This window comes from Lolium perenne, chromosome 6 (assembly GCF_019359855.2).
Source record: "Lolium perenne isolate Kyuss_39 chromosome 6, Kyuss_2.0, whole genome shotgun sequence".
NCBI lineage: Eukaryota > Viridiplantae > Streptophyta > Magnoliopsida > Poales > Poaceae > Lolium > Lolium perenne.
This window is the reverse complement of record NC_067249.2, coordinates 234,221,476-234,247,520: the sequence shown is the minus strand read 5'-3', so window position 1 is coordinate 234,247,520 and position 26,045 is coordinate 234,221,476. Positions and strand designations below refer to the sequence as shown.

Genomic DNA, 26,045 nt, shown 5'->3' with positions numbered 1-26,045 from the left:
TCCCCCCCTTTGTAAGGCCTAACTATTGCAGATATTAAACTAATCCTTGTAGAACAAGGAGCAATCGTAACGGATCAGATCTACTAAATAATGATCAAGCGGGGTGCCGCCCCCACACCTAACATAGGTGTGAGGGCGGCTAGATATGCAAGGGTTGCACTACGTAAGCATGTTATACGAAGAACTATGCTAACCCTAACACATCTATGATAACTACGTTGCTCGCCATCAAAGACGCTTCAGTATGAGCAACGCATGAACAACGTGGAGCTTGTGCTGCCTAGATCGCAAGATGCGATCTAGGCAGCATGTCGCTTACCTGATAGAAACCCTCAAGACGAAGGAGTTGGCGATGCGCCGAGATTGGTTTGTTTGGGTTGAACGTGAGTTGTTGTTTTTTCCATAAACCCTAGATACATATTTATAGTCCAGCGGACTTTCTAATTCGGACGTGCACCTAACCGTGCACGAGTAAAACTCTAACTTTTAATCTAAAATGCGATCTACTATATTACAGATACATGGGCAATTCAGCCCAACTTCGTGTATAAGGCCAATTCTTGTTCTTCCTTCCATGTATATCTTCAAGTCCATCTCAATCGTGGCCCACCTCTGACTCGGTCAAATTCTGGTGATAACAGCCTTCCGGTGCTTGTCGTCTCTCTCTCAAACACTTCTCCAAAATTGAAATTATCCATCTTCCTTTTCTGAAATTTTTCAACAAACATTATAAAATTTGATTTGGTGACATATAATTGAGGGGAACTACTATAGGAACTTGCTAGAGTACTAATCATGCATCAAAACCAGTTTATACAACTTAGAACAAGCATGCAAGCTCACTAAACATGTTACCTACAGCAGCAAAATATTCAAGATATACTCAACCAAACAAAATTGTACTTGGATAATCGGAGGGGTCACATACCGGAGAGCAAATGTGCCAAATTTCAGACAGAAATCTGGGCTGAGCAAAGAGATCGAGAAATCTTGAGCTCTTGAGCAGAAACACGAGTGAGAGAAAGCTGGTGCTGGTTTTTTTCGGGAGAGACAAGAGAGTGGGAGGAAGAGATAAAGAAGTGGGGCAAGGGGGAGCCCATACACCAGGGTGGCGCGCCCCCCTTCCAGGCCGCGCCGGCCTGTGGGGTGCCACCCTGGGGTGCCCCACTGGTCATCCCCAGGTGCTCCCAGGTGCGTCTTCGAAAAATAGGACCAACGGTATAATTTTTGTGAATTTTTGAAAACTTTAAAAAATGCACATTTCTGGGTATTAAGTTTATTATTACTGGACAGGCAAAATTTTGAAATCTCTATACCACTAAGGAACTTTGCAAAACAAAAATGCTACAGCAAGTGAAACAAGTGGAGGAAGAAAGAGATGTTGTTTACCCCCTCTATGCATATAAAAAGTATTTGTTAACAAGGTTGATCAAGTCTTGCCACCAAATAAATTTTACATAGCATAAGAATAAATAAACCTCAAATCAATCATGTTACCTTGAATTGTATTGATATGGATCCAATCATAAGATTTTGATAACCTTCTTTAGGCTCATATATAGGACAATCGATAGTTCCCACTTTGATAGTTCTCACATTAGAAATGGTATTAACTCCACATACTTTATCAATCCTCTTAGGGAAATAGACGGTATGCTCCTTGTCATCAACATTGAAAGTAACTTTTCCTTTATTGCAATCAATAACAGCCCCTGCGGTGTTAAGAAAAGGTCTCCCAAGAATAATAGACATATTATCATCTTCAGGCATTTCCAACACAACAAAATCAGTTAATATCAAGCAGTTATTAGTAACTTGAACAGGAACATCCTCACATATACCAACAGGAATAGCAGTAGATTTATCAGCCATTTGCAAAGATATATCAGTATGTATCAACTTATCTAGATAAAGTCTCTTATAAAGAGAAAAAGGCATAACACTAACACCGGCTCCCAAGTCACATAGAGCAGTTCTAACATAATTATTCTTAATAGAACAAGGAATAGTAGGTATACCTGGGTCGCCCAACTTCTTTGGAACCTTGCCATTGAAAGAGTAATTAGCAAGCATAGTGGAAATATCCTCATTGGGGATTTTCCTTTTGTTAGTGACAATATCTTTCATATAATTTGAATAAGGAGGCAATTTAATAGCATCAGTCAAAGGGATTTGCAAGAATAAAGGTTTCATCCAATCGCAAAATTTATTATAGTGTTCTTCTTCCTTTGATTTTAGTTTCTTAGCAGGAAAAGGCATTTGCTTTTGAACCCAAGGTTCCCTTTCATTACCATGTTTCTTAGCAATAAAATCTTCTTTAGTATACTTTTTATTTTTAGCATGCTTTTCAGGTTCATCTTCAACCTCTTCTTTATCAGAAGCATCATTCTTATCATTATCATTATCATGTTCATTACCACTTTCAGTTTCAGCATCGGAAATAGAAATACTATTAGGATCATTAACAGGTTCAGAGGATTCTACAACATTTTTATGTTTCTTCTTCTTTTTCTTAGAAGGAGCACTAGTTTCAATTCGTTGAGAATCTTGTTCAACTCTTTTGGGATGCCCTTCAGGATATAGAGGATCCTGGGTAGAGACACCGCCTCTAGTTGTTACTTCATAAGCATGTTTCTCTTTAGAATTATTTTTTAACAAGTCATTTTGCACTTTAGTGAGTTGATCAATTTGAGTTTGAACCATTTGAAAATGTTTAACAAGCATCTTAACATCATTGGAGGTTCTCTCCACAATATCATGTAAATTGCTAATAGCTTGAGAATTTTCCATTAGATGATTCTCTACTCTTATATTAAAATTTTCTTGCTTAAAAATATAATTATCAAACTCATCTAAGCATTGAGCATGAGGTTTTGAATACGGAATATCTTCCCTAGTAAAGCGTTGAAGGGAGTTTACCTCAATCATGGATGAAGGGGGAATTATCTCACATATATCTTCTATGGGAGGTAAGTTCTTCACATCTTCGGATTTAATACCTTTCTCCTTGAGAGACTTCTTGGCTTCCCTCATATCTTCATCATTCAATTTAATTAAACCCCTCTTCTTCAATATTGGCGTCGGAGTTGGTTCAGGTGTATTCCAATCATCATGATTACGGCCTATTTTAGCCAATAATTCTTCAAATTTTCTGGAGTTCTTTTCCTGAAAACACAACCAGCACAACTATCCAAATATGCTCTAGACTCAACGGTTAGTCCACTATAGAATATATCAAGTAAATCATGCTTTTCCAAATCATGTCTAGGTCGAGCCCTGATAAGAGAGCAAAATCTTGCCCATGCTTCAGGCAATTTCTCTCCATCTTCCTGGTCAAAGCTATAAATTTTCTGTAAAACAGCATGTTGAGCACTAGCAGGAAAGTATTTCCGAAAGAAAACATCAAGCAAATCACCTGGACTTTTAATAGAACCAGGAGGCAAATTATTATACCAAGTTTTAGCATCATCCTTTAATGAGAAAGGAAAATTTTTAGCAACAAAATAAGTACGCATCTTGACATCCTCAGAAAACAAGCTACTCATAGAAGAAAGTCCATTCATGTGTTCTACATCACTTTCTTTTTCAGTACCACAAAAGGGTGTTTTCTCAACAATAGCTATATGAGATAGATCAAGAGAAAAATCATAATCTTTATCCTTAATGCATATAGGAGATGTGGCAAATTTAGGACCAGGAGATAGCTTATGTCTAACAGTATATTGTGCGAGAAACTTTTTAATTTTTCTTGCATCAGCAGTAGCATTGCATCTATTAATAAAATCATCATTAAGCTCCACATAATTCTCATCAGGATCATCACTAGAATAATCAAGTTCAGGTGAATTAACAGGTGTAGCAGCATTTTCATTAGGAGTTTCAGCATTTCAATTTGTCTAGACCTAGCAATTGTAGAATCTAGAAAGGATCCCAATGAACCACTATCATCAAGCACAGCAGAAAAATTATCAATATTATGAGAGTTTTCAGATTCAGCAGAAGTACCAGCAAGTGAAGCTTGCGGCGGTGAAACAAGTTGACTTATCACAGATGGTGAATCAAGAGTAGCATAGGTACTCAGAGTTGTACCTTTTCTTGTAGTGGATGGTAATATGGCGACTTTAGGATCGCGAGATTTACCCATGATGGAGAATTTGCAGCGAACAATATCAATCCAAGTGAACCTCCAAATAAAGCTATGCTCCCCGGCAACGGCGCCAGAAAACAGTCTTGATGACCCACAAATATAGGGGATCGCATCAGTCTTCGCGGGAAGTAAAACCCAATTTATTGATTCGACACAAGGTGAGACAAAGAATACTTGAAAGCCTTAATAGCGGAGTTGTCAATTCAGCTGCACCTGGAAACAGACTTGCTCGCAAGAGTTTATCAGTAGTAACAGTTTTATAAACGAGCAGTAGTGAAATAACGAGAGAGTAACATGACGCAGTAGTGATTATAGTAAACAAAGAGGATTAAAATACTGTAGGCACAGGGATGGATGACGGGCGTTGCATGGATGAGAGAAACTCATGTAACAATCAAAGCAGGGCATTTGCAGATAATAATAAAGCGGTGTCCAAGTACAAAGCAATCCATAGGCATGTGTTCCATATATAGTCGTACGTGCTCGCAATGAGAAACTTGCACAACATCTTTTGTCCTACCAGCCGGTGGCAGCCGGGCCTCTAGGGAATCTACTGGATATTAAGGTACTCCTTTTAATAGAGTACCGTAGAAAAGCATTAACACCCCGTGAACACATGTGATCCTCACATCACTACCATCCCCTCCGGTTGTCCCGATTTCTGTCACTACGGGGCCTTTGGTTCCGGACAGCGACATGTGTATACAACTTGTAGGTAAGATCATAAAACAATGCATATCATGATGAAATAATAACATGTTCAGATCTGAGATCATGGCACTCGGGCCCTAGTGACAAGCATTAAGCATAACAAGTTGCAACAATATCATCAAAGTACCAATTACGGACACTAGGCACTATGCCCTAACAATCTTATGCTATTACATGACCAATCTCATCCAATCCCTACCATCCCCTTCGGCCTACATCGGGGGAATTACTCACACATGGATGGGGGAAACATGGATGGTCGATGGAGAGGCGTCGGTGGTGATGATGGCGATGATCTCCTCCAATTCCCCGTCCCGGCGGAGTGCCAGAACGGAGTTTCTGGTCCCCGAGACGGAGTTTCGCGATGTGGCGGCGTACTGGAGGGTTTCTGGCGACTTCGACTTCCTTCTCGCGATTTTTAGATCGAACCCCTTAAGTAGTCCAGAGGGGGGCGTCGGAGGCCAGCCGAGGGGGCCACACACTAATGCGGCGCCCCCCTGGGCGCGCCGGTCTGGTGTGTGGGGCCCTCGGGCCTCCACCTGGTTTGCCCTTCTGGCTCCCTAAGTCTTCTGGTAAAATAGGCCCATTGATATAAATTCCGAGGATTTTCCCGAAAGTTGAATTTCTGCACAAAAACAAGACACCAGAGCAATTCTGCTGAAAACAGCGTTAGTCCGTGTTAGTTGTATCCAAAATACACAAATTAGAGGCAAAATAATAGCAAAAGTGTTCGGGAAAGTAGATACGTTTTGGACGTATCATTGACCTTGAAGAGCTTGTTCATCCTCTTGATCCCCCACTATTTTTTGCATATTTTTGGGGGAAAGGAGAGAGGAGATCTAGATCTAGAGCTTCACCAATTGAATCCCTCTCCAAGTGAGGGGATATTGTTAGATCTAGATCTTGGAGTAATTTGGTGTTCCTCCTCTATTTTGTTCTTCCTCCCTTATTCCCCCCAATAGCTTTTGTAGCTTTCTTGGAATTTGGGAGAGAAAGACTTGGGCATCTTAGTGGTGTTCTTAGTCATTGCATTAGGTGCATGACTCAAAGAAAAGCAGCTATTCTTGCTGGATTTAGGTTCACCGCTAGCACATCATTCTCTCGATCGGAAAGTGGATGATCCCGTTATTAGAAATGACGAAATAACTCAGTTGCGGGCTCCGAGGGGTCTCCTTAGGCTTTCCACCTAAGGTGGTTGGGGTGCCTGCCGAGGAGACCCTAAGGATTCCCTCGACGACTCCATCAGACAGATCTGGCCCACAACTTTGTAACCCAAGGACCGACGAACAGAAATTGAAACAACGCAACCGCACTATCTATTTACGAGAATTTGATTGCTGACAACATCATGAAAACAGACCTATCTTCTCTTTCTTGGCTGACCTGCAAATATCGAATCCAACTCGTCTACAAATGAGTCTTTGATGGACCGTTTTCTCGCTCCCTTGCAGATCAAACAAGAGATCTCGAACCATTCCCTTCTTCTCTTTCTGTGAAAGATGGGATCGACACATATATTCTTTTTAAGAGCCCAAAGGGACCGGAACAGTCTAGTCTCTAGCTGCCTAAGAGCAACCCCTATTTGTCCAATCCAAAGTAAACCTATTGCCCAATTACCTACGCGGCAAAGATCGGTCAAGTTGCCCATCACTGGTGGAAAAAGGGCCTTTGGTCGCGGTTCGCAACTACCATTAGTCGCGGTTGCGCAACCGCGGCCAAATTAGCGCGACTAAACGCCCCCCCCCCTTTAGTCGCGGTTGCTTACGAACCGCGACTAAAGGCCCGTCCACGTGGGCGCCAGGCGACCGTTGGGGCGGAGGACCTTTAGTCGCGGTTCTTCTGGCCAACCGCGACTAAAGGCCGCCGCAGGTTTAGGGTTTTAGGCCCCCCCTAAACCTGCCCCCCCCCCCCCTAAACATGTTTTCTGTTTAATTTGTATATTGTTTTATTTCTTTTGTGTTTTATTGTAATTTTGAAGGAGTTTCACATATTCTACGGTACTACATATATACATGCATATGAATGTACAATTTCAAACAAATTTGAAATTAGAACCAAAAAGATTTCAAGAGGAATATACAATATATATTCAATATCATCGGATGACCATATACAAGTTTGAACAAGTTTCCATACATAATTTAATGCATGTATAGTTCTACGTCCTCGCAATGGTGTTCTCCTTTAGGATCGAGGACTTCCCTCCTGAACCATCCAGCTAGTTCCTCTTGAAGTGGTCGGAAGCGAGCTTCTGGACTAAGCATCATCCGGAGGTTATTCCTCTGAGCATTGAGATCACTTGGAACGTGCTCAGAAGTGTATCTCCGGATCATCTCACAGACATAGTATCCACAAAGATTGGTTCCCGGTGGCTGAATATCGCCACCATTCTTAGCCTTTGACCGCATGAAGTGTAGCTCTTTTTTGAATTCACCGACCTTTTTATCTGAGAACCGTCTCCAAACCCTACGAGGCAAAGAAAATTAAATGAACAAGAGAGTTATTAGTTAATTACTTGAAGCTTAATTAGGAAATGAACGAAATAGGCCGATCGATATAGAGCGCAAATGAATGAAAACAATTACTTTTGAATCATTTGTCTCATGTCGGCCCAAAGCGCCTTATCCATATTCAGAGAGTCGTGGACGAGATATTCTGATTTGTCAACTTTAATTACTAGCAGAATCCAGTGGAACCTGCGGACATGATACATGCACAGTACGTCATGCATAACTCATCGATTAGCCGGCCACATACCATGCATGGAGTAAACAAAAGAGAATGTGCTCAAGATATAAACACTCACCCAAAATGGTAAGGAAATAGAATATCACTTTTGAGTTCCTGCTTATCAAGAAACCGCCACAAGTCTTCCTCCACGTCGGCGGGGTGATGCTGTAACGTATATCCATTAACGATGTGTGGGTCAATGAACCCAACATCATGGATGTTCCTTACTCTGCATTCCTTAATCTTCAATCTGCATGTATAATAGCGGACACAACAATATAGTTAGGACATATATATATATAGTGCAGGCAATATGAACGAGATGGGGTAGAAATAAATCACTTACAGAATGTAGCAACTGATGATAGATTTGTCGAGCTCGCGCAGATTGAAAAGCTGGAACAATCCACTCAGATGAATTTGTACAGAGTAATGTTTGAAGTGATGCTCATATCCAACTTCCGCATAAATATAATCTTTGGCGTTTTTATGTTTTATGTAACCCTTGTACCAGTTCAGCAGACCTTTCATTTGTGGAGGTAGATCCTCTTCCCGCGCAGGCTCGACGAGAGGCCCATTCTTCACATATGTAAGTACTACCTCCTTCACTGGCGCCTCATCAAGGCCTAACAGTTCACGAAGAGTAATACCTAAGTTGGCCGCTTGTTCGCGGCGAGGGGCGTTTTTGTTAATTATCAAATTTTACGGTTTATTAAGTACATTTTTTTGTTAGTACTTTTTTTGTTAAGTACTTTTTTTGTCAAGTACTTTTTTTGTTAAGTAATTTTTTTGTTATGTATTTATAGTTACAAATTAAAAAGAAAAAGTGGGACACGACTAGCCCCCTGACCCCCTTCTCTCTCCCTCTCTCATACGTGCATGCACGGTCGCGCGCGCGCAGGCCGGACTTGGCCGCCGGCGAGGGCGCACGGCAGCGGCGGCGGACGGCCGCGAGATCGAGGCATGCGGCGGCCGGCGGCGATCTGAGACGGCGGCGGGTCCTTACGCTCTTGTATGTGTCGTCGGGCGGCGGTCGATCCGTGGCGGCGGCGGCGCGCGGCACCGGCCCAGACGGCGGTGGTGTTGGCGCGGCGCGCGAGAGAGGAGAAGACGAGGAGCGGCGGCGGAGGTCGTGCGACGACGGCCGGCGACGGTCGGGCAGCTGACGGCGTCTTCGGCGCGGCAGACGAGCGGAAGCGACGAGGAGAAGAACTGGCGCGGCGGTTCGCGGCGCGCCAGTATTTATAGCCCCCCCTTTAGTCGCGGTTGGGGAGGCGACCCGCGAGTAAAGGGTACCCTTTAGTCGCGGTTGGCCAGACCAACCGCGACTAAAGGTTATTTCGGCGGGTTTTTGAGTTCCCGCGCGCAGCCACCTTTAGTCGCGGTTGGCCTGGCCAACCGTGACTAAAGGTATTTTTGAAAATACTTTTCTTTTTCAAAATCAGAAAAATCAGAAAAATAAAACTAATTCAATTCAAATTCTTAAAAATACAAATAATATATCAAAAAAATCAGAAAAATAAAACTAATTCAATTCAAATTCTTAAAAATACAAATAATATATCAAAAAAATCAGAAAAATAAAACTAATTCAATTCAAATTCTTAAAAATACAAATAATATATCAAAAAATTCAGAAAAATAAAACTAATTCAATTCAAATTCTTAAAAATACAAATAATATATCAAAAAATTCAGAAAAATAAAACTAATTCAATTCAAATTCTTAAAAATACAAATAATATATCAAAAAATTCAGAAAAATAAAACTAATTCAATTCAAATTCTTAAAAATACAAATAATATATCAAAAAATTCAGAAAAATAAAACTAATTCAATTCAAATTCTTAAAAATACAAATAATATATCAAAAAATTCAGAAAAATAATATATCAAAAAATTCTTTCTTCCTGCCACTTTCTTCCCGCCACTTTCTTCCCGCCTCTTTCTTCCCGCCACTTTCTTTCCGCCACTTTCTTCCCGCCACTTTCTTCCCGCCTCTTTCTTCCCGCCACTTTCTTCCCGCCTCTTTCTTCCCGCCTCCTGTCTTCCCGCTCCCTTTTTTCCCGCCATTTGTCACTACATATAGGTAGTCCGGCTTGGCCAGCATTATCACATCTCTACAATCTCTCATCACTCTCTCATGGCTTCCACCGCACCCACTCTAACCTACCAGCAGGTGGAGGAGCTTTGCGCCTCGAACTACCCTTGCCCACCGGTTAAGCGTCCCGCGCTGGGGCCTAAGCGCCGGCGGCGTGCCGGTCCCTCCCGTCCCTCGGGTACCGCGCGCCGGCGGCCATCACGAACCACTACTACCTCGACCTCACGCCGGAGCAGCGGATGAATCCGCCGGCATCCCGATAACCAGCATACTTGGGACGCCTTCTTCATCAATCGGCGTGAGAGGGCGCTCGCCAGTATGAGGAGGACGGTCTGCCTCCTGGAAACTTCCACGAGGCCGGCCGTCGGCTATGGTGGTACGGCCGGACTCTGCAGAGCGTCATGGACTACATCACGGCCGGCGATATCCCCCGCCTACGCTACCCTCAGTTCGAGCCACGAGCGCCGCCCGACAACAGCGACGACAGCAGCGACGACGACGGCGGCAACTTAGAAGGCGACGACTACCAGTACAACGGCGGCGGCTATGAAGACTACGAGTATGCATATTATACGCCTAGGCAGGAGTATGACTGAATCACTCCAAATTTCATGTATCATCAGTGCTATCTCGAGTCAATTGAATCATTCGAAAATGGACACCAAACACATCACGGGTAATATACTTCACATGATCCATTCAACAAAGTTTGGTACAATAAATTATTACACATCATTTCTTTCCTTGTGTCCCTGCTTGCTTACGATTGTGCCGTATCCATGGAGCATCCTCATCATTTAACTTAATGCTTGGGTCGGTGTTCACTTTGAAGGGCGGAATTTCAGCAAACATATTATAATCTTCTGACATGTCTGTCTTGTCCTCCACTCCCACGATGTTTCTTTTCCCTGAAAGAACAATGTGGCGCTTTGGATCATCGCATGATGTACTGATCGTTTTCTTATCTTTCCGTTTCCTCGGTTTGCTACTCATGTCCTTCACATAGAAAACCTGAGCGACATCTTTCGCTAGGACGAATGGTTCGTCAAGGTAACCAAGATTGTTGAAATCCACCATTGTCATTCCGTATTGCTGGTCCACCTTTACCCCACCTCCTGTTAGCTTGAACCATTTGCACCGGAACAAAGGGACCCTAAAGGAGGGTCCATAGTCAAGTTCCCATATCTCCTCTATGTAACCATAATATGTGACCTTTTGCCCATTCTCGGTTCTTTGCATCAAAGCGGACACCACTGTTTTGGTTGGTGCTCTTTTTATCTTGGGCGATCGTGTAAAATGTATTCTCATTTATCTCGTACCCTTGGAAAGTCATTATAGTCGAAGATGGTGTCTTGGCCAACATGTACAGCTGATCTACCACATGATCGTCATTCATTAAATGTTTTCTCAACCAACTGCCGAAAGTCTCCATGTGGGCCTTCCTAATCCAGGATTCAGGCTTCCTGTGGTTGTCCGAGCGTAAAATATTCTTGTGTTTCTCAAAGTACGGAGCCACCAAGCTGGAATTGGTCAGAACTGTGTGGTGTGCTTCAGTCAGAGAATGGCCGTCCATACATATCATTGATTTCCTTCCGATCGTGCCTTTTCCACTTAGTCTCCCCTCGTGCCGCGATCGAGGAAGACCAATCGGCTTAAGGTCAGGAACAAATTCAACACAAAACTCAATTACCTCCTCATTTCCATAGCCCTTGGCGATGCTTCCTTCTGGCCTAGCACGGTTATGAACATATTTCTTTAATACTCCCATGAACCTCTCGAAGGGGAACATATTGTGTAGAAATACTGGACCGAGAATGGAAATCTCATCGACTAGGTGAACCAGGAGGTGCGTCATAATATTGAAGAAGGATGGCGGGAACACCAACTCGAAACTGACAAGACATTGGATCACATCGTTCTGTAACCGTGGTAGAACTTCTGGATTGATTACCTTCTGAGAGATTGCATTGAGGAATGCACATAGCTTCACAATGGCTACTCGAACATTTTCCGGCAGGAGCCCCGTCAAAGCAATCGGAAGCAATTACGTCATAATCACGTGGCAGTCGTGAGACTTCAGGTTTTGGAACTTTTTCTCCGCCATGTTTATTATTCCCTTTATATTGGACGAGAATCCAGATGGGACCTTCATACTGCTCAGGCATTCAAAAAAGATGACCTTCTCTTCTTTGGTCAGAGCGTAGCTAGCACGACCTTGAAACCGTTCCGGATGCCGGTCATCAGGGTCTTTCAAACGTTGCTGGTCCTGCCGTGCTTCCTTTGTATCATTTGTCTTCCCATACACGCCCAAGAAGCTTAGGAGGTTCACGCAAATATTCATCGTAACGTGCATCACGTCGATTGCAGAGCGGACTTCTAGGACTTTCCAATATTCTAGCTCCCAGAATATAGATTTCTTCTTCCACATGGCTGCGTGCCCGTCAGCTCCCTTCGGAACTGATTGTCCACCAGGACCCTTTCCAAAGATGACTTTCAAATCCTTGACCATATCAAATACCTCAGCACCAGTGTGTTCCGCAGGCTTCGGCCGGTGATCTTCCTTGCCGTTGTAATGCTTGCCTTTCTTTCTTACTGGATGAATTTTCGGAAGAAATCGACGATGCCCAAGGTACACGCTCTTCTTACAATTTGGCAAATGTACACTTTCAGTCTCATGTAAGCAGTGCGTGCATGCATTGTATCCCTTATTTGACAGTCCCGAAAGGTTACTAAGAGCAGGCCAATCGTTGATGGTTATGAAAAGCAACGCTCGTAGGTCAAATTCCTCTTCTTTGTGCTCATCCCACACACGGACACCAGGTCTGCCCCACAAATTTGTAAAAGTTCATCAACTAATGGCCTTAGGTACACATCGATGTCGTTGCCGGGTTGCTTCGGACCTTGGATGAGCACTGGCATCATAATGAACTTCCGCTTCATGCACAACCAAGGAGGAAGGTTGTAGATGCATAGAGTCACGGGCCAGGTGCTATGGCTGGAGCTCTGCTCGCCAAAAGGATTCATGCCATCCGTACTTAGACCAAATCTTATGTTCCTTGCGTCAGCTGCAAAATCTTTGAACTCTCTGTCGATCTTTCTCCATTGCGTTCCATCTGCGGGGTGTCTCAACTCCCCGTCCGACTTACGGTCCTCTTTGTGCCATCGCAACAACTTAGCATGCTCTTTGTTCCTGAACAGACGTTTCAACCGTGGTATTATAGGAGCATACCACATCACCTTGGCGGGAACCCTCTTCCTGGGTTTCTGGCCCTCAACATCGTCACCAGGGTCATCGCCTCTGATCTTATAACGCAATGCAGTGCATACCGGACATTCATTCAAATTCTCGTATTCACCGCGGTAGAGGATGCAGTCGTTGATGCATGCATGTATCTTCAGAACCTCTAAACCTAGAGGGCAGACAACATTCTTTGCTTCGTACGTACTGGCGGGCAACTCGTTATTCTTTGGAAACATATTCTTCAACATTTTCAGCAAGTTTTCAAATGCCGAGTCAGCTACACCTGCCTGTGCCTTCCATTTCAGCAAATCCAGTGTGCAGCCCAGCTTTTTCAGACCATCATCGCATCCGGGGTACAGCGCCTTTCTGTGATCCTCTAACATGCGATCCAAATTCTCCCTCTCCTTTTCAGTTTCGCAGCTTCTCCGTGCATCAGCAATGGTCCGACCAAGATCATCAACGGGATCATCACGTGCCTCTTCCTCACCTTCCCCTTCACCTTCCCCTTCACCTTCAGCATCCTCCATGAAAGTATCACCGAAATGAGCAAGATAGCTTTCATCGATGAAATCATCCCCTTCTTCATCTTCTTCCATTATAACCCCTCTTTCTCCATGCTTGGTCCAACAATTATAGCTTGGTATGAAACCGTGCCGAAGCAGGTGCATGTGAACATCTCTTGAGGAAGAGTAACCCTTCTGATTCTTACAGTTAACACATGGACAGATAACAAAACCCCCCTGCTTGTTCGCATTAGCCACTACGAGGAAATCTTTCAAACCCGTAGTGAACTCGCCGGAGAGTCGGTTACCGTACATCCATTGCCGATTCATCTGCATTATTATAATATATAATATATAATTAACCATCATGAATTTGTTAAACTAACTAGCTACAAACAATATAAATTAAACAATGAACTACACACATGCATATTTTATCAATGACACATCAAAGGTTTAAGTTGCTAACCGCGATCGAGGAGGAAAAAATAAATGAGAAAGCTCAAGTGTGGCTCCAACACTTCATATCATGTTTGTTTCATGCTCTTGGGGCATTTCATCAAACACCTTATGTGCATAAGAGGAACCAAAAGCAAACCTAACACCCACTTGTGAAGTTTGTGAAGAGAATGGCTTCAAATGGCTAAGTGTTGGCTGCTGGATGGGTATATATAGGGGAGGGGTTTTAGTCGCGGTTGGCCTGGCCAACCGCGACTAAAGGCCTTCGGGCACCTTTAGTCGCGGTTGGCCAGGCCAACCGCGACTAAAGCCCCCCACGTGCACCAGCTGGCCACCGAGCGCCCTGGGCCCACCTTTGATCGCGGTTCGCCTCCCGAACCGCGACTAAAGGTCCCATTAGTCGCGGTTCCTATAGCTTCGCGACTTATGAGGCTGGACGGAAGCCTGTTTTTCTACCAGTGCATCCTTCGCATGCATATTTGCATCACCTAATCATCCATCCCGAGTAGGCCAGTAGTAAAGAAAGGAGCTAACTTTTTATGCAGTACGTGTATAAGCCTCTGGCGTACGTGGTACCTAAGCGATGCGAAGGACTCGTTCTATGCAGCGACGTAATATACTACGTACGTACCAAATAGGAGACACGGTAAATTAACTAATTGCTAATTGCAGGACTAGCAAGTATCCCTGAAGTTTCAACAAGTGGGACTCGTTTCAAGTTCAAGTTCAAGTTCTTGTCTTGTTCAGTCATTCTTCACAGAATACTCATGGGAGTCACACTAACATTTTCCCGGTAATGTCTGATACTTCCGAGGCATGCATCAGAGACTCCAGTTATAAATAAGGGGCTTTGTTTGCATCAGAGGTATCGATCGAGCGTGTGTACCTTCTTCAAGGCTGCGTAAAATTTCAGGTACTATCTTCTTTTCCTGATATAGCACTACAGCAGTAAGAATAGGCTTTGAATACCCTTACTTTACATGTTCATTTATGTTAGCGAGTACGCAGTAGTTATTTTGGTGATACTTCGTTTAGAATTGAGTTGCTCATAACTTGTTACTCAGCTATTTCCAGGACTAACTCCTTAAGGACTTGTTCCTTTGACGCTCAAAGATTTCCGGAAGAAGAATGGGAAAATCCAACCGTAACAATGTCAAGAAGAGCATCTGGCAGGTCCTCTGCGGCTGCCTATCGCCTAAGACCAGGGACTAATTAAGATCTTATGACTTATGTCATGGGCCTCGCAGCATGCACGGAAGCGAACTTGTTTCTTACATGTCGATCGATTGCCATTAAGTTGTGGGTGTGATTATATGTCAGAATTAGTTTTATTGCTAATTTGATTCGTTCAATTGGTTTGTAGTTGTGTGATTGTGTCGATCGGGCTAGCTTCCCCTCGAGAGAAATGTAAAATCGTGTCATGTAAAGATGTGTGAAAATAAATCTCGTGCATTGCGTTCTTTATGACATGAAACCGAGTCATAATATATATTGTATATAGTTTGCTGAAAAATATTTGTTGTACTTGGCATTTGTCGTTAATATATACTACCTCCATCCTAAGGCTTAAGGCCTATATTATTTTCAGAAAGTCAAACTATGTCAAATTTGATCAAGTTTTTATCAAAAATTATTAAAATATAAAATATAAAATTAATATTATTAGATAGATAATGAAATATATTTTCGTGTGCTATCTTCAAAATATCATGTTTGTTGATAGATTATTCTGAAAATTTGGTTAAACTTTACTTGCTTTGACTTTTCCAAAAAATTATAAGCCTTAAGTCTTGGGATGGAGGTAGTACAAGATTACTCAAGAGGTTGGTTTCCTATGTGGAGAACTATGTATTACTACACATACACCTGGCAAGATTAATAGTTTTGTATTTTATTTGTGAAAAGGGATCCTGGGAATAAGAGAAACATCTAACAATAAAAGCACCTTGAGATGCCATTCGTTTTCAATCTTCAGACCTGTCGACTGTGCACCGCAGCTTCTCCCTGAGCTGGTCTAACGTTGATGGGTGCGGATAGGAAGTCGCCGAACAGGTCCAATAGACCACTTCTATCGTGGAGATGAAGAAGGAATAGCCGTCGATGAAATGATAATCCGGGGACACCCCTACACATAAGAAGATCTCGAGAACCACACCATTCCCACAAGCTTCTCGACATCGCCGGCGAGATGAGGCTGCAGCCGGGAAGACTTTATTGGACAAGGCTCGGCCGCGCCACCCCGCCAAAATTTAACCCTAAAACTAGCAAACGGAGCCCTCCCACCGACGGGAGCCGACATCCACCCCACCCCCATGGCTTGACGGCCACATAAGCGAGGCAGAATCGTGGTGGTGTCGACGGGAAGCGGGCAAACCCTAGTCGCCTTTGTGTAGTCTCGCGGGGCGAAGGGGTACGAAGATTTTGGCAAAGATTTTTTGGGCAAGATTAATTAACGTTGAGTAACACATGTAAAAACGAACTGCAGCTTACATTGGTAATTTCCAACATGTAAAGAGTTGGCAGTAGTTGAAGCGTTCCAGATTTCCAGCGCCATGGTCAACAGTCAATGCGGACAGCTAGCCTCAACGGTCATCCGGTCTTCATTTACGCTGACCATATGTACCTTAACCAATATTGTTGCATCTGTGCCGACCAATATACAGATAGTTGTTTATTTGTTTCTTGAGTGGTTTTTAGAAGTCCTAAGAAATATATATGGATTCTGCATCCACGGCATTATGCGGTATATCACATTTTTCAAAATTTTGCATAATTGGATTGATTTCAACAGGGTTAGACTAATGAGGGACGTTTACTGTATTTTTATATGTGTTTTCATATAATATAAAAATGTGGTTATGGTTCTCTCTCTAAACCGAGGGAACTACTAGAAGAACAATTCTACCCTAGATTGGATTGTAAATTTGCTATTTGCTACTACATATTCCAAAGCAATAAGCACATGAATGCACTCATTAATTGTTGAGAACTGATCAAGAGAGAAGAATTAGAGGTCTGACGCCACGACCCAGTAATAAGCAATTAAAATAAGCAACAGGGGGAAAGTGGAAGGGTTTTGAGGACAAACTATTTGTCAACACATCATACACTCTAGAAACTTTTATTTATGTAATACCTTGGCTAGTGAATCGTACAATCTAGAAGCCTACATCAATTTAATTATTTGAAAAGGTTATCTAGCTAGCACACCTCCGAATGAAATACTACAATATATATGAAGCTAAATAAACTCAGTCTAACACTTCACATGAAACCGGCACACTGATCCACTTACAGATTTAATGATTACATCAAATGGAAAATTGTTGCTATCTTTAACTGTTCTGTGGATATGAGAAGCCCATGATTCTATTGTTGTCTGACATAGTGACATGTTTTCATAGCATAAGAGTCATTCACTGAATTTTCTTGTTGCTTATCATGTTCATTTCCTTTATTTTGAACATAGACAAAATGTTTCGTTGTTTTTTAAGATATGAGTATATTTATTTTATATTATATATATATATATATATATATATATATATATATATATATATATATATATATATATATATATATATATATTGATTTGTGAGGAGAAAACATAGAGATGACCTTGGCCAAAGAAATAAAAATGCTACCAGAAAATGAAAAAGACATCGCTAGGTGCTTAACGCTTGAGAGGGCACATGGCCAAATATTCCTTCCTAAGTGCTTAACTCTTGACATAATATTACCTCCATTTTTATTTACTTCGCGTTCTGGGTTAAATGAAACTCAAATTTACTCAAGTTTGATCAATAATACTGGAAATAATATCGATTTCCATAATACCAAATGCATATAAGAAGAAAATATAGTTTGTGAGGAAACAAATAGTACATATAGATTTTACATATATTATAGATGTTAATATCTTTTCTTAAATACGAGATCAAATTTTACAAAGTTTAACTTGAACAAAAACCTAGGATGCAAAGTAATTGTGAATGGAGGGAGTATTGGAAAAGTTAACACATACAACATATCTATGATAAGTTGAGTGGGTTGATATATATAGAAGACACATATTTTATGGCCCTTGTAATGAATTTTCTTGCAACATTTATAACATATTTTCTGGTAATTCATATAAAGAAGACTAATATTTCATCTAATTATTATGCAGCCCGGTGGCAATTCTTCTTGAATATGTCAATATTCAATGCCACAAGGCAGAATTCCATGTGAAAACCCAATGCAGGCTTCCAGTTGATCTCTTTTCCCTAACACAACCGTTAGGTGATAGTATCATTTAGCGTGAACATTTTGCTGCTTGCAGCAACACCTGTAACTGTCTTTTTTTAGGACTTACCTACCTGAACTATCATAAAATTCAGCATGTTTATCAGCTCTTTGTAACATGTCAACATTCAGAAAAGGTAATCTCGGGACAATATCGCAATTGATAGTGTACAATACATCACACTGCATGCAGTATGCTACGAACGGTCTCGAGTCCTTATTGATTTAGCTAAAAGAAACCTAGAAGTTAGCATGTTGCAGTATATTGCGAACGGTCTACACTACTGTTACCATTCAGGTGCATTCCTGCGGTGACGATGTCTCTTGTGGTGGTGGCGATGCCTCTTCCTTTCCCCTCTAGACTCGTCATCATTCCGGCGGTGTGTCCTCCGCCTCTTCCTATCTTTCATGTGCCTCTTCCTGTCGGAATCACTCTCGCTAGCCTGATCTGAGCTCTCATGCTTCTTCCGCCTATATTTCTTCTTATCCTTGGTGCTGCTGCTCCTATGGCGGCTTGTCTTCTTGTCATTCTCCTCGGACTGCTTGCCCCGGCGACTCTTGGCACGCCCCCGCATAGCAATGATCATCTCCAGCATGGGATCAATATCCGAATCCGAGGAATCGCTGCCAATGTCGTCCTTGTCAGAGCCCTCTTCATCAGCGTCAGAGGCTTTATTCTTGGCTTCGGCGAACTTGGCCTGCGCCTCTGTCTCATTGCTGGGGGCCTGCAGGATGTCGTCTTCTATGCCGATCGTCTTCACGGAGAGGAATTTGCGGCACTTGAAGAAGTGACCAACACGACCGCACTTCTTGCAGGCGACCCGGGTCTCGTCGGGGTGTGAGGCGATAGCAATGAGGTACTGTAAGCCGGTGTAGGCGTTCAGGGAGGAGGCGGATCGTCAGATAACTGTGTCCGCGTTTCACGGCGCCGGTTATAGTTTTGTTTGGCCTTTTCCTGTTGCAGCGGTATGGTCATACACCAATACGTGTTTTTTTGGTTTCTGTTAAAAAAAACGTGTTAGTTTTTTTTCCTTTCATATAAGAGCAAGTACAATACAACTAAGCCTCACTTCTTTTTGACTTCTACGGTGGCTTAAGGAGGAAGCTTCTTCCTACCAACTTCTCCCAGAAACTCGGATTTCAAATTTGTTTGGGCTTATACTCGAATTTAGATTAAACTAGATTATAAGCCAAAACAAATTTGGGATTCGTGCTTCTGAGAAGCTTCTTCCAGCTAGCTACAAGGATTAAAATAATACTCTAAATACGTCTTTGTAAGGTGAAGAATTCATGATTTGAGGACCGACGAAAATATCCGCAAATTAGATACGCTAAACAAAAACTGTAAATTTAAAAAAGAATAACTCAGGAGACTAAACATGTATTCCCTGTTCAGCGCGTACGTACAAAAGCGACTTGAATTTGCCTAAATTTGACCTAATTAAATTTGCTGCCATGGGAAAATTATATACCAAAAAATGGGTTCCGGGATGCTCACCGGAGCCTTTTGCCGTGGCGGGGAGGCGGCCACGGCCTCACTCGTCGTTGCTGCAGAAGAGATTGCAGTAGACCTTCCCCTACTCCATCGCCTCTCCTCGGCCTTCTCCACTTCGCAGCGGCTCGTCTCCGACACGAGCCCTAAGACGGTGCGGAGGTGATTATCATTGACGAAGTCACCGGAAGTCACCGGGCCCGAAGTTGGCCACGTCGTCGAGTGTGGGAAGGATACACGCGAGCTCCGCATCCTCAACCTCCATCTTCACCGGCACTGGCTGCGGTGGCACGTGCGAGGTCGACGACGAGGAGGCGGCGGCCGAGGAGGCGACGCGGCGGCGGGAGAAGCTGGACTCCTACCGGTAGAACATGTGCGACGACGCGAGCACGTACTTCGTCTATCGGTATGACCCATGGAGGCGCGCCACGTCCTACCGCTTCTTCTCGGCCTTCGATTTCTCACTGGCGCCTCGTTCCCTCCGCGCCCGCTCGAGCTCCTGGCTCGGCTACTCGAGCTTCCGCCGCGTCCGGACACCATGACGCTGCAGCGGTGGTAAATCTACGCGCGGGCGTCGATTGCTCGCCGGAGGTGCGCAGATTTCTTGTTGGCGGGGAGGAGGGAGACTCGGCGGCGATGCGGATGGGGATTGCCCGCATCGACCTATCGGTGCGGGATATATACGTGCGGATCTAGGTTTTGGACTGCGGCCAGGATACACTATCCAGGGCAGATCACATACACGGTGTCTGGTATGGCCCAAAAATCGGCATAAAACCACCTATCAGCCCAAACTACCATATGCGGGCTGATATATGGTGTTTGCTAAAGATGCCCTTAGTCCTGTCAATTGTTACTGAAGTTTCTGCCTGTGGTCCAAATTTGAAGTTCAAGTTCGATCTGGACTCATTCAGTCATTCTTCACCGAAAATTCACACGGATTTCCATAAAGTTTTCCTAGTAACCACTGACACCATTTCAAAGCCTTCTCTCGCACTAGTGACCATGAATTTTCTATTTGCGTAATGCCTATAAATAGGACCAGCGTGCCTGCACCGGAGGCACCGAGCTTGTCTCTAGCCTAATTAATTCCAGGGTTGATATTTTCAGGTATTGTACTTTGTTCAAAGTGGGGAGATTGTACAGCTGCCTCAGCTTTTGCCCAGCGGTTGCTCATGTTTACCTCTTACTTTTCAGGGTTGTCATCTTGGAGAATTTCAGTTTGTGGTGCTTGGAGATCCGTGGAAGAAGAATGGGAAAACCTAGCCGCAACAACGTCAAAAAGAGTATCTGGCAGCTTCTCTCCGGCTGTGGGGCACCTCAGACCAGCATATAATTAAGATGGGTACATTATGCATGACAGAGTGAGAGGTGCAGTGTCTAATTGGTCTTCATCGGTGAAACTACTTCATATAATTAAGGTCTCCAGAAGCTCGTTCAGGTGAACTTGGAAAGCGGTGTGAACTGTTGATTAGATATTGTTAAGTTGTATGGTTCAGTTGGTTTCTAGTCTTGTCGTTATATCGGGCTAGCTTCTCCAGCAGCAAGAATATGTAAACGAGTGTCATGTAACCATACTTGAAAATAACATTGTGTTTCTTTTAAATTCTTTTGTTATTCATCTGAATCGTGTTATCTTTGAAAAAGTTGGAACGAGACAAAATCAAGAACTTTTTTTTGCATGGTGGCCTGGATTCCAAGCATCATTACTACAAGTGGAATATTTTTATCCACAGGTCTCAAGTTTGCAGAGCATAAACTTCCATACGAAATTAACAAATTGTTATCAGCGCAAGGCGATGGCGTCGCTTACCTTGATTATCGTTTGGGAGGTTTTGAATTAGCGAAATGATGGGGTTATCCTCAAAAAGCATGCACCTTTGCATATAGTTTTCAATAAGATCAAGGAGTCCCATTTATAAGTCATAGAGGGTGCTACACATTTACACGAAATGATGTCGGGAGAGTAATTCTTCCGTTGTAATAAATACTTTTACAGTCATGTAAAACTCCTACTTAATCAATAGATTGGGACAAAGCTTTTGGCGCCTTTTTTACAAAAAAAAAAGCCTATACTTCCATCCCACAATTGATTATGTGCATCATTTGCTCTCTCCGTTATGTGCACCTAGTTTAAGACAAAGTTCGACCGTTAATTTTAATCAACAAAATATGAATTATATGTCGATAAAAAATATATACCATTTTATTTTGTATTTTAGAAAAGTTCCAAATAACATATGTTTTATATTTTATTAACCAAAATAATAATTAAAATGTTTTTTTAAACTTCACGCGCGACTGTTTAATTGATCCCGAGGCAGTAGCAGCAGTTGAACCATTCCAAGCAAAAGTAAATGGTACATGGATGCTTCAGTCAGCAGTTAAACCGCTATAGCTTTAAACGGGCAGCTAGAGACAGGGCTGTTAGTTTAATCTTCTTTTACGCGTACTACCATATAATTTGTGTAACCTAACGATTGTGTTGCTTGCATGCCGACCAGAAAAATCGTTAATGATTAAACATTGAAGGCATCAAACCTCGGAGCATGTTAAACTGACCTCACAGTCAAAGTCACGCAATCACGCGGACTGAAAGGAACATCCAAAACGTCAGGTTTCTTAAAAGGAAACGGTAAGGATCAGCTATCCCAAGTCATTTTCTGGTTGCTTTTTCAGTTCTACTACTACAAAACTTGCCACTGGTCAATTAACGGAGACAAGACAACGATCGCTAACGAGACCACCTTTTCTACTAGGCAAGATTTAACAAGTATCTTTCATAGAACATTCTGTGTGAAGTCCAAAGTAAGACATACTGCCCAAGTGCAGAGATTAACAATGACCAATGACCTGGTCTATGTTGAGCTCTTCTTTTGGGTAATTATTCATGCACTTTTCCAGGTACGTGCAACACAAGTTTCCCTGGTTATGTGACCTGCTGAAGTACACTAAGCAGAGTATTCTCAGGCCATGACTTTTTTTTGCTAAATTTTCTTGTGTTTTTCCAGTTCTTTTCCTAGTAAGATCCCTGCAGATTAGGGATACTAACTGATTACAGTAAACTGCATGAGTGAGTGCTAATTAGAGTGTGGCCTTAATAAATACACCTTTGGAAGCGTTACTTGTTGCATCAGTCAATCATGTCTTTGCTTAATTAGCTCATAATGTAATTTAGCTTACTTCAAACTCTGGGCTAGTTCAGCCATTCTTCACTGAATATTCACGTGGATTCACCGTAAACTTTCCTAGTAATGTCTGATATTGTTCCACAGCCTTGTCTCGCAAGGCTGGCCGTGAACTAATCACATACTTGTGTTGACTCGGAAACATTTTGTGTAGAGAGCCCATAATCATTAATCTATGCGGAGCATGTTGGTAACATACCTTAAGCAAGAGATCTTATTAAGCTATAACCACTGACAAGTGTGACTGAAGTTTCTGCATATGGTCCAAATTTCAAGTTCTAGACTCATTCAGTCACTCTTCACAGAAAATTCACGCGGATTTCCACAAAGTTTTCCTGGTAACGACAAGCACTATTCCAAAGCCTTGTCTCTCCATGTATTTGCTAGTTGATTAATCCTTATAAATAGGATGTACCAGCGTGCCGGCACCAGAGGCACCGACCTTTCCTAGCTTAACTAATCTCAGGATTGTTATTTTCAGGTATTGTACTGCGTTCTACTTTGGGGAGAATGTGCAGTTGCGTGAGTTTTCGCCCAACGGTGGCTCATGTTTACCTCTTGCTTTTCAGGGTTGCCATCTTGAAGAATTTCACCTTGCGGTGCTCGGAGATCTGTGGAAGAAGAATGGGAAAACCTAACCGCAACAACATCAAGAAGAGCATCTGGCAGCTCCTCTTCGGCTGTGGGGCGCCTCAGACCAGCAAGTAATGATTGGGATATTATGCTTGACCGAGGGCGATGTTGAGTCTATAATTGTTCGTCTTGCTTCCTGCTGAACTTAAATAGTGGCTGTGAATAGATATTGCTAAGTTGTATGGTTGAGTTGGTTTGTAGTCTTGTCGTTGTATCGGGCTAGCTTCTCCTACAGTGAGGCTGGGTGTGTACTAGTGGCATGTAGCCATATTTTCTTGTCATGCGTGTGAATCATGCATGCTAGTCTCTTCGAAAATTAGAAATGGGAGAAACATTAAAAGTTTTTTTCCGCTTGGTGGCCTCGATTCCAAGCATCATTACTATCTATTGAATTACAAAACAAACGAGACTTTGGGCCCCGACAGTGAAACTTTTGGAAAACATAGTAGCAGAGAGTAGCAAATTTCTGTTTCCTTTTTAAGGGCGGTACGGGCAATTTGTAGGCTAAGAACTCTTCTCGTTAATTAATACTCCTATGCTTCCGTTGAAAGAAAATAAAAGCTCTGACAAGTTGCATTTTGTCCATGTACTATATGCTCGTATATTAGTGGTGAAGAAGCTGGGTAAATTACAAAAAAAACAACACATTTTAAGCAGTGGTAACAAAAAGACAACACTATAGGTTAGGTTTCAAAAAACCACCACTCGACAGTTGATACGTAACAAAAAACACTGATTTTCTTAAAACATTAGTCTAAACGCAAAAATGACAGGTGAGGCCCGCGGTCAGGCTGACGTGATGTGGCAATCAGTGACGGCCAACAGATCCCCTTCTTCTCTATCAAAAGGGACAGCTCAGCGCGCAACGCAAGGACAGTGGATCAAGCCATGCAAAACAACAGGTGGATGCTGGATATCCAAGGGTGTGTGGCAACCCTTGGTGCCAGGGAGTGTGTCAGACGGGCAGCATTGAGTGCTGTTAGGCGCAATGCCAATACGCCAGACAACTTTACTTGGCCGTGGACGGTTTCTGGGGTGTACACAGCGGCCTCGGTGTATCACATGTTCATGCAGGGGAATATCATGTTCGATTTGGCTGAGGCAATTTGGAACTACAAGACTACCCCAAAGAGCAAGTTCTTTAGCTAGTTGGCAGCTCAGCACAGGATTTGGACCTCTGATCGTAGGGCCATGCATGGATTACAGATCGCCTCCTCACCTTGCTTAGTTTTCCTTCAAGAGGAGGATACGGCTGAACATATACTTATGCAATGTGTGTGTGCCCGTGAGGTGAATTCAATTTGATACCCTAAGGATTGACAGTACACTCCAAGAGTGGTGGATGATGGAGCGAAGGAAATTCAGAGAGAAGAACATGAAATGGTTCGATGGCCTGGTTTGCACAGTTAGCTACGCGATATGGCAAAAAAGAAACGCTCTCCCCGCCGCTTGTCTGTGAACCGATGTCTCGTGTCAGTCTACAGGATTCCATCAACACTAAGCCCCAATCGAAGGGCATTGCCGAGGAGTACCCTCGACAATTGGCGCCGTCTGTGGGAACCCTGTCGGCACAAGATCGGTCATCGGCAGATCCAATCATGTCATCGGCAGCCTCATCGACACCGTCATCGTCACGTCTGGGAAGCCCGATTCGCTTCGGCTCCTATGAATTCACCCCGCACAGCGACTCGTCTCGCTCGACCTTTTCTGATCTACAAGGAAACATGGAGATGACCTTCGGCAGCGTTCACTACAACGTCAACTCGGAAGGAGTCCTTCGACTGCTGGAACCACTCACCTCCAGATCGTCAGGTCCAAGCACGACGTCATCAGTCGACCTTTCGGCTGGTCTGACAGGCTCAACGAACTCGCCCGCGCCATCGACTCCTCGTTCGACGTCTTCCATGTCGGTTGGATCTGACAATCCCACATCTTCGGAGATGACTTCGTACTACTGCTTGAACTGTGATACCAGGCACGGGCTAGGATCAAGCGACACACCGTTCATCTTCAATGCCCACTACTCATCGGGAGAGGACAGTGTCGACAGCATCGTCCAAAGTGCCACCCGAAGAACGTCGCACCACCAGGTTTATGTTGCCAATAACACGAGGAACAGGGGGGCGGAGATCACACCCCCCGCTCCAGCAGACGAGCAAGTTTTGAGAACAGCGCCAGTAACAACAACAGTGATTACACCATCGCAGAGGAGGAGTGGGCAGCAGCCAGGGCAGCCGTGCTTAACAACATGCCGCTCCCTGCAGGAACCACGGTTGGAACCCTCAACGCTTACCGCTCCATGATACGTCTCAAACGTATCTATAATTTCTGATGTTCCATGCTAGTTTTATGACAATACTACATGTTTTGCTCACACTTTATAATGATTTTATGCATTTTCCGGAACTAACCTATTAACAAGATGCCGAGGTGTCAGTTCTTGTTTTCTGCTATTTTTGGTTCCAGAAAGGCTGTTCGGGCAATATTCTCCGAATTCGACGAAACAAAAGCCAAACATCTTATTTCACCGAGACGGACCAGAACACCGAAGG

General features: G+C 43.2%; 1 protein-coding gene across 1 annotated transcript; it reads right to left on the bottom strand.

The window, feature by feature from the left end:
• Positions 1-18,467: 18,467 nt before the first annotated feature.
• LOC127310008 (uncharacterized) lies at positions 18,468-19,924 on the bottom strand. The gene is made up of 2 exons (XM_051340712.1): positions 19,679-19,924; positions 18,468-19,079 (listed from the first exon to the last, which is right to left on the bottom strand). Exons 1-2 carry the CDS (start codon positions 19,922-19,924, stop codon positions 18,468-18,470), a joined length of 858 nt encoding a protein of 285 aa, XP_051196672.1.
• Between the last annotated feature and the right edge of the window lie 6,121 nt (positions 19,925-26,045).

Coding starts and splice junctions, on each gene's coding strand:
- LOC127310008 (XM_051340712.1), bottom strand. CDS start 19,924: ATGCGGAGCTCGCGTGTATCCTTCCCACACTCGACGACGTGGCCAACT. Junction 19,080..19,678: donor CGCCACGGCAAAAGGCTCCG/GTGAGCATCCCG, acceptor ACAGTTATCTGA/CGATCCGCCTCCTCCCTGAA.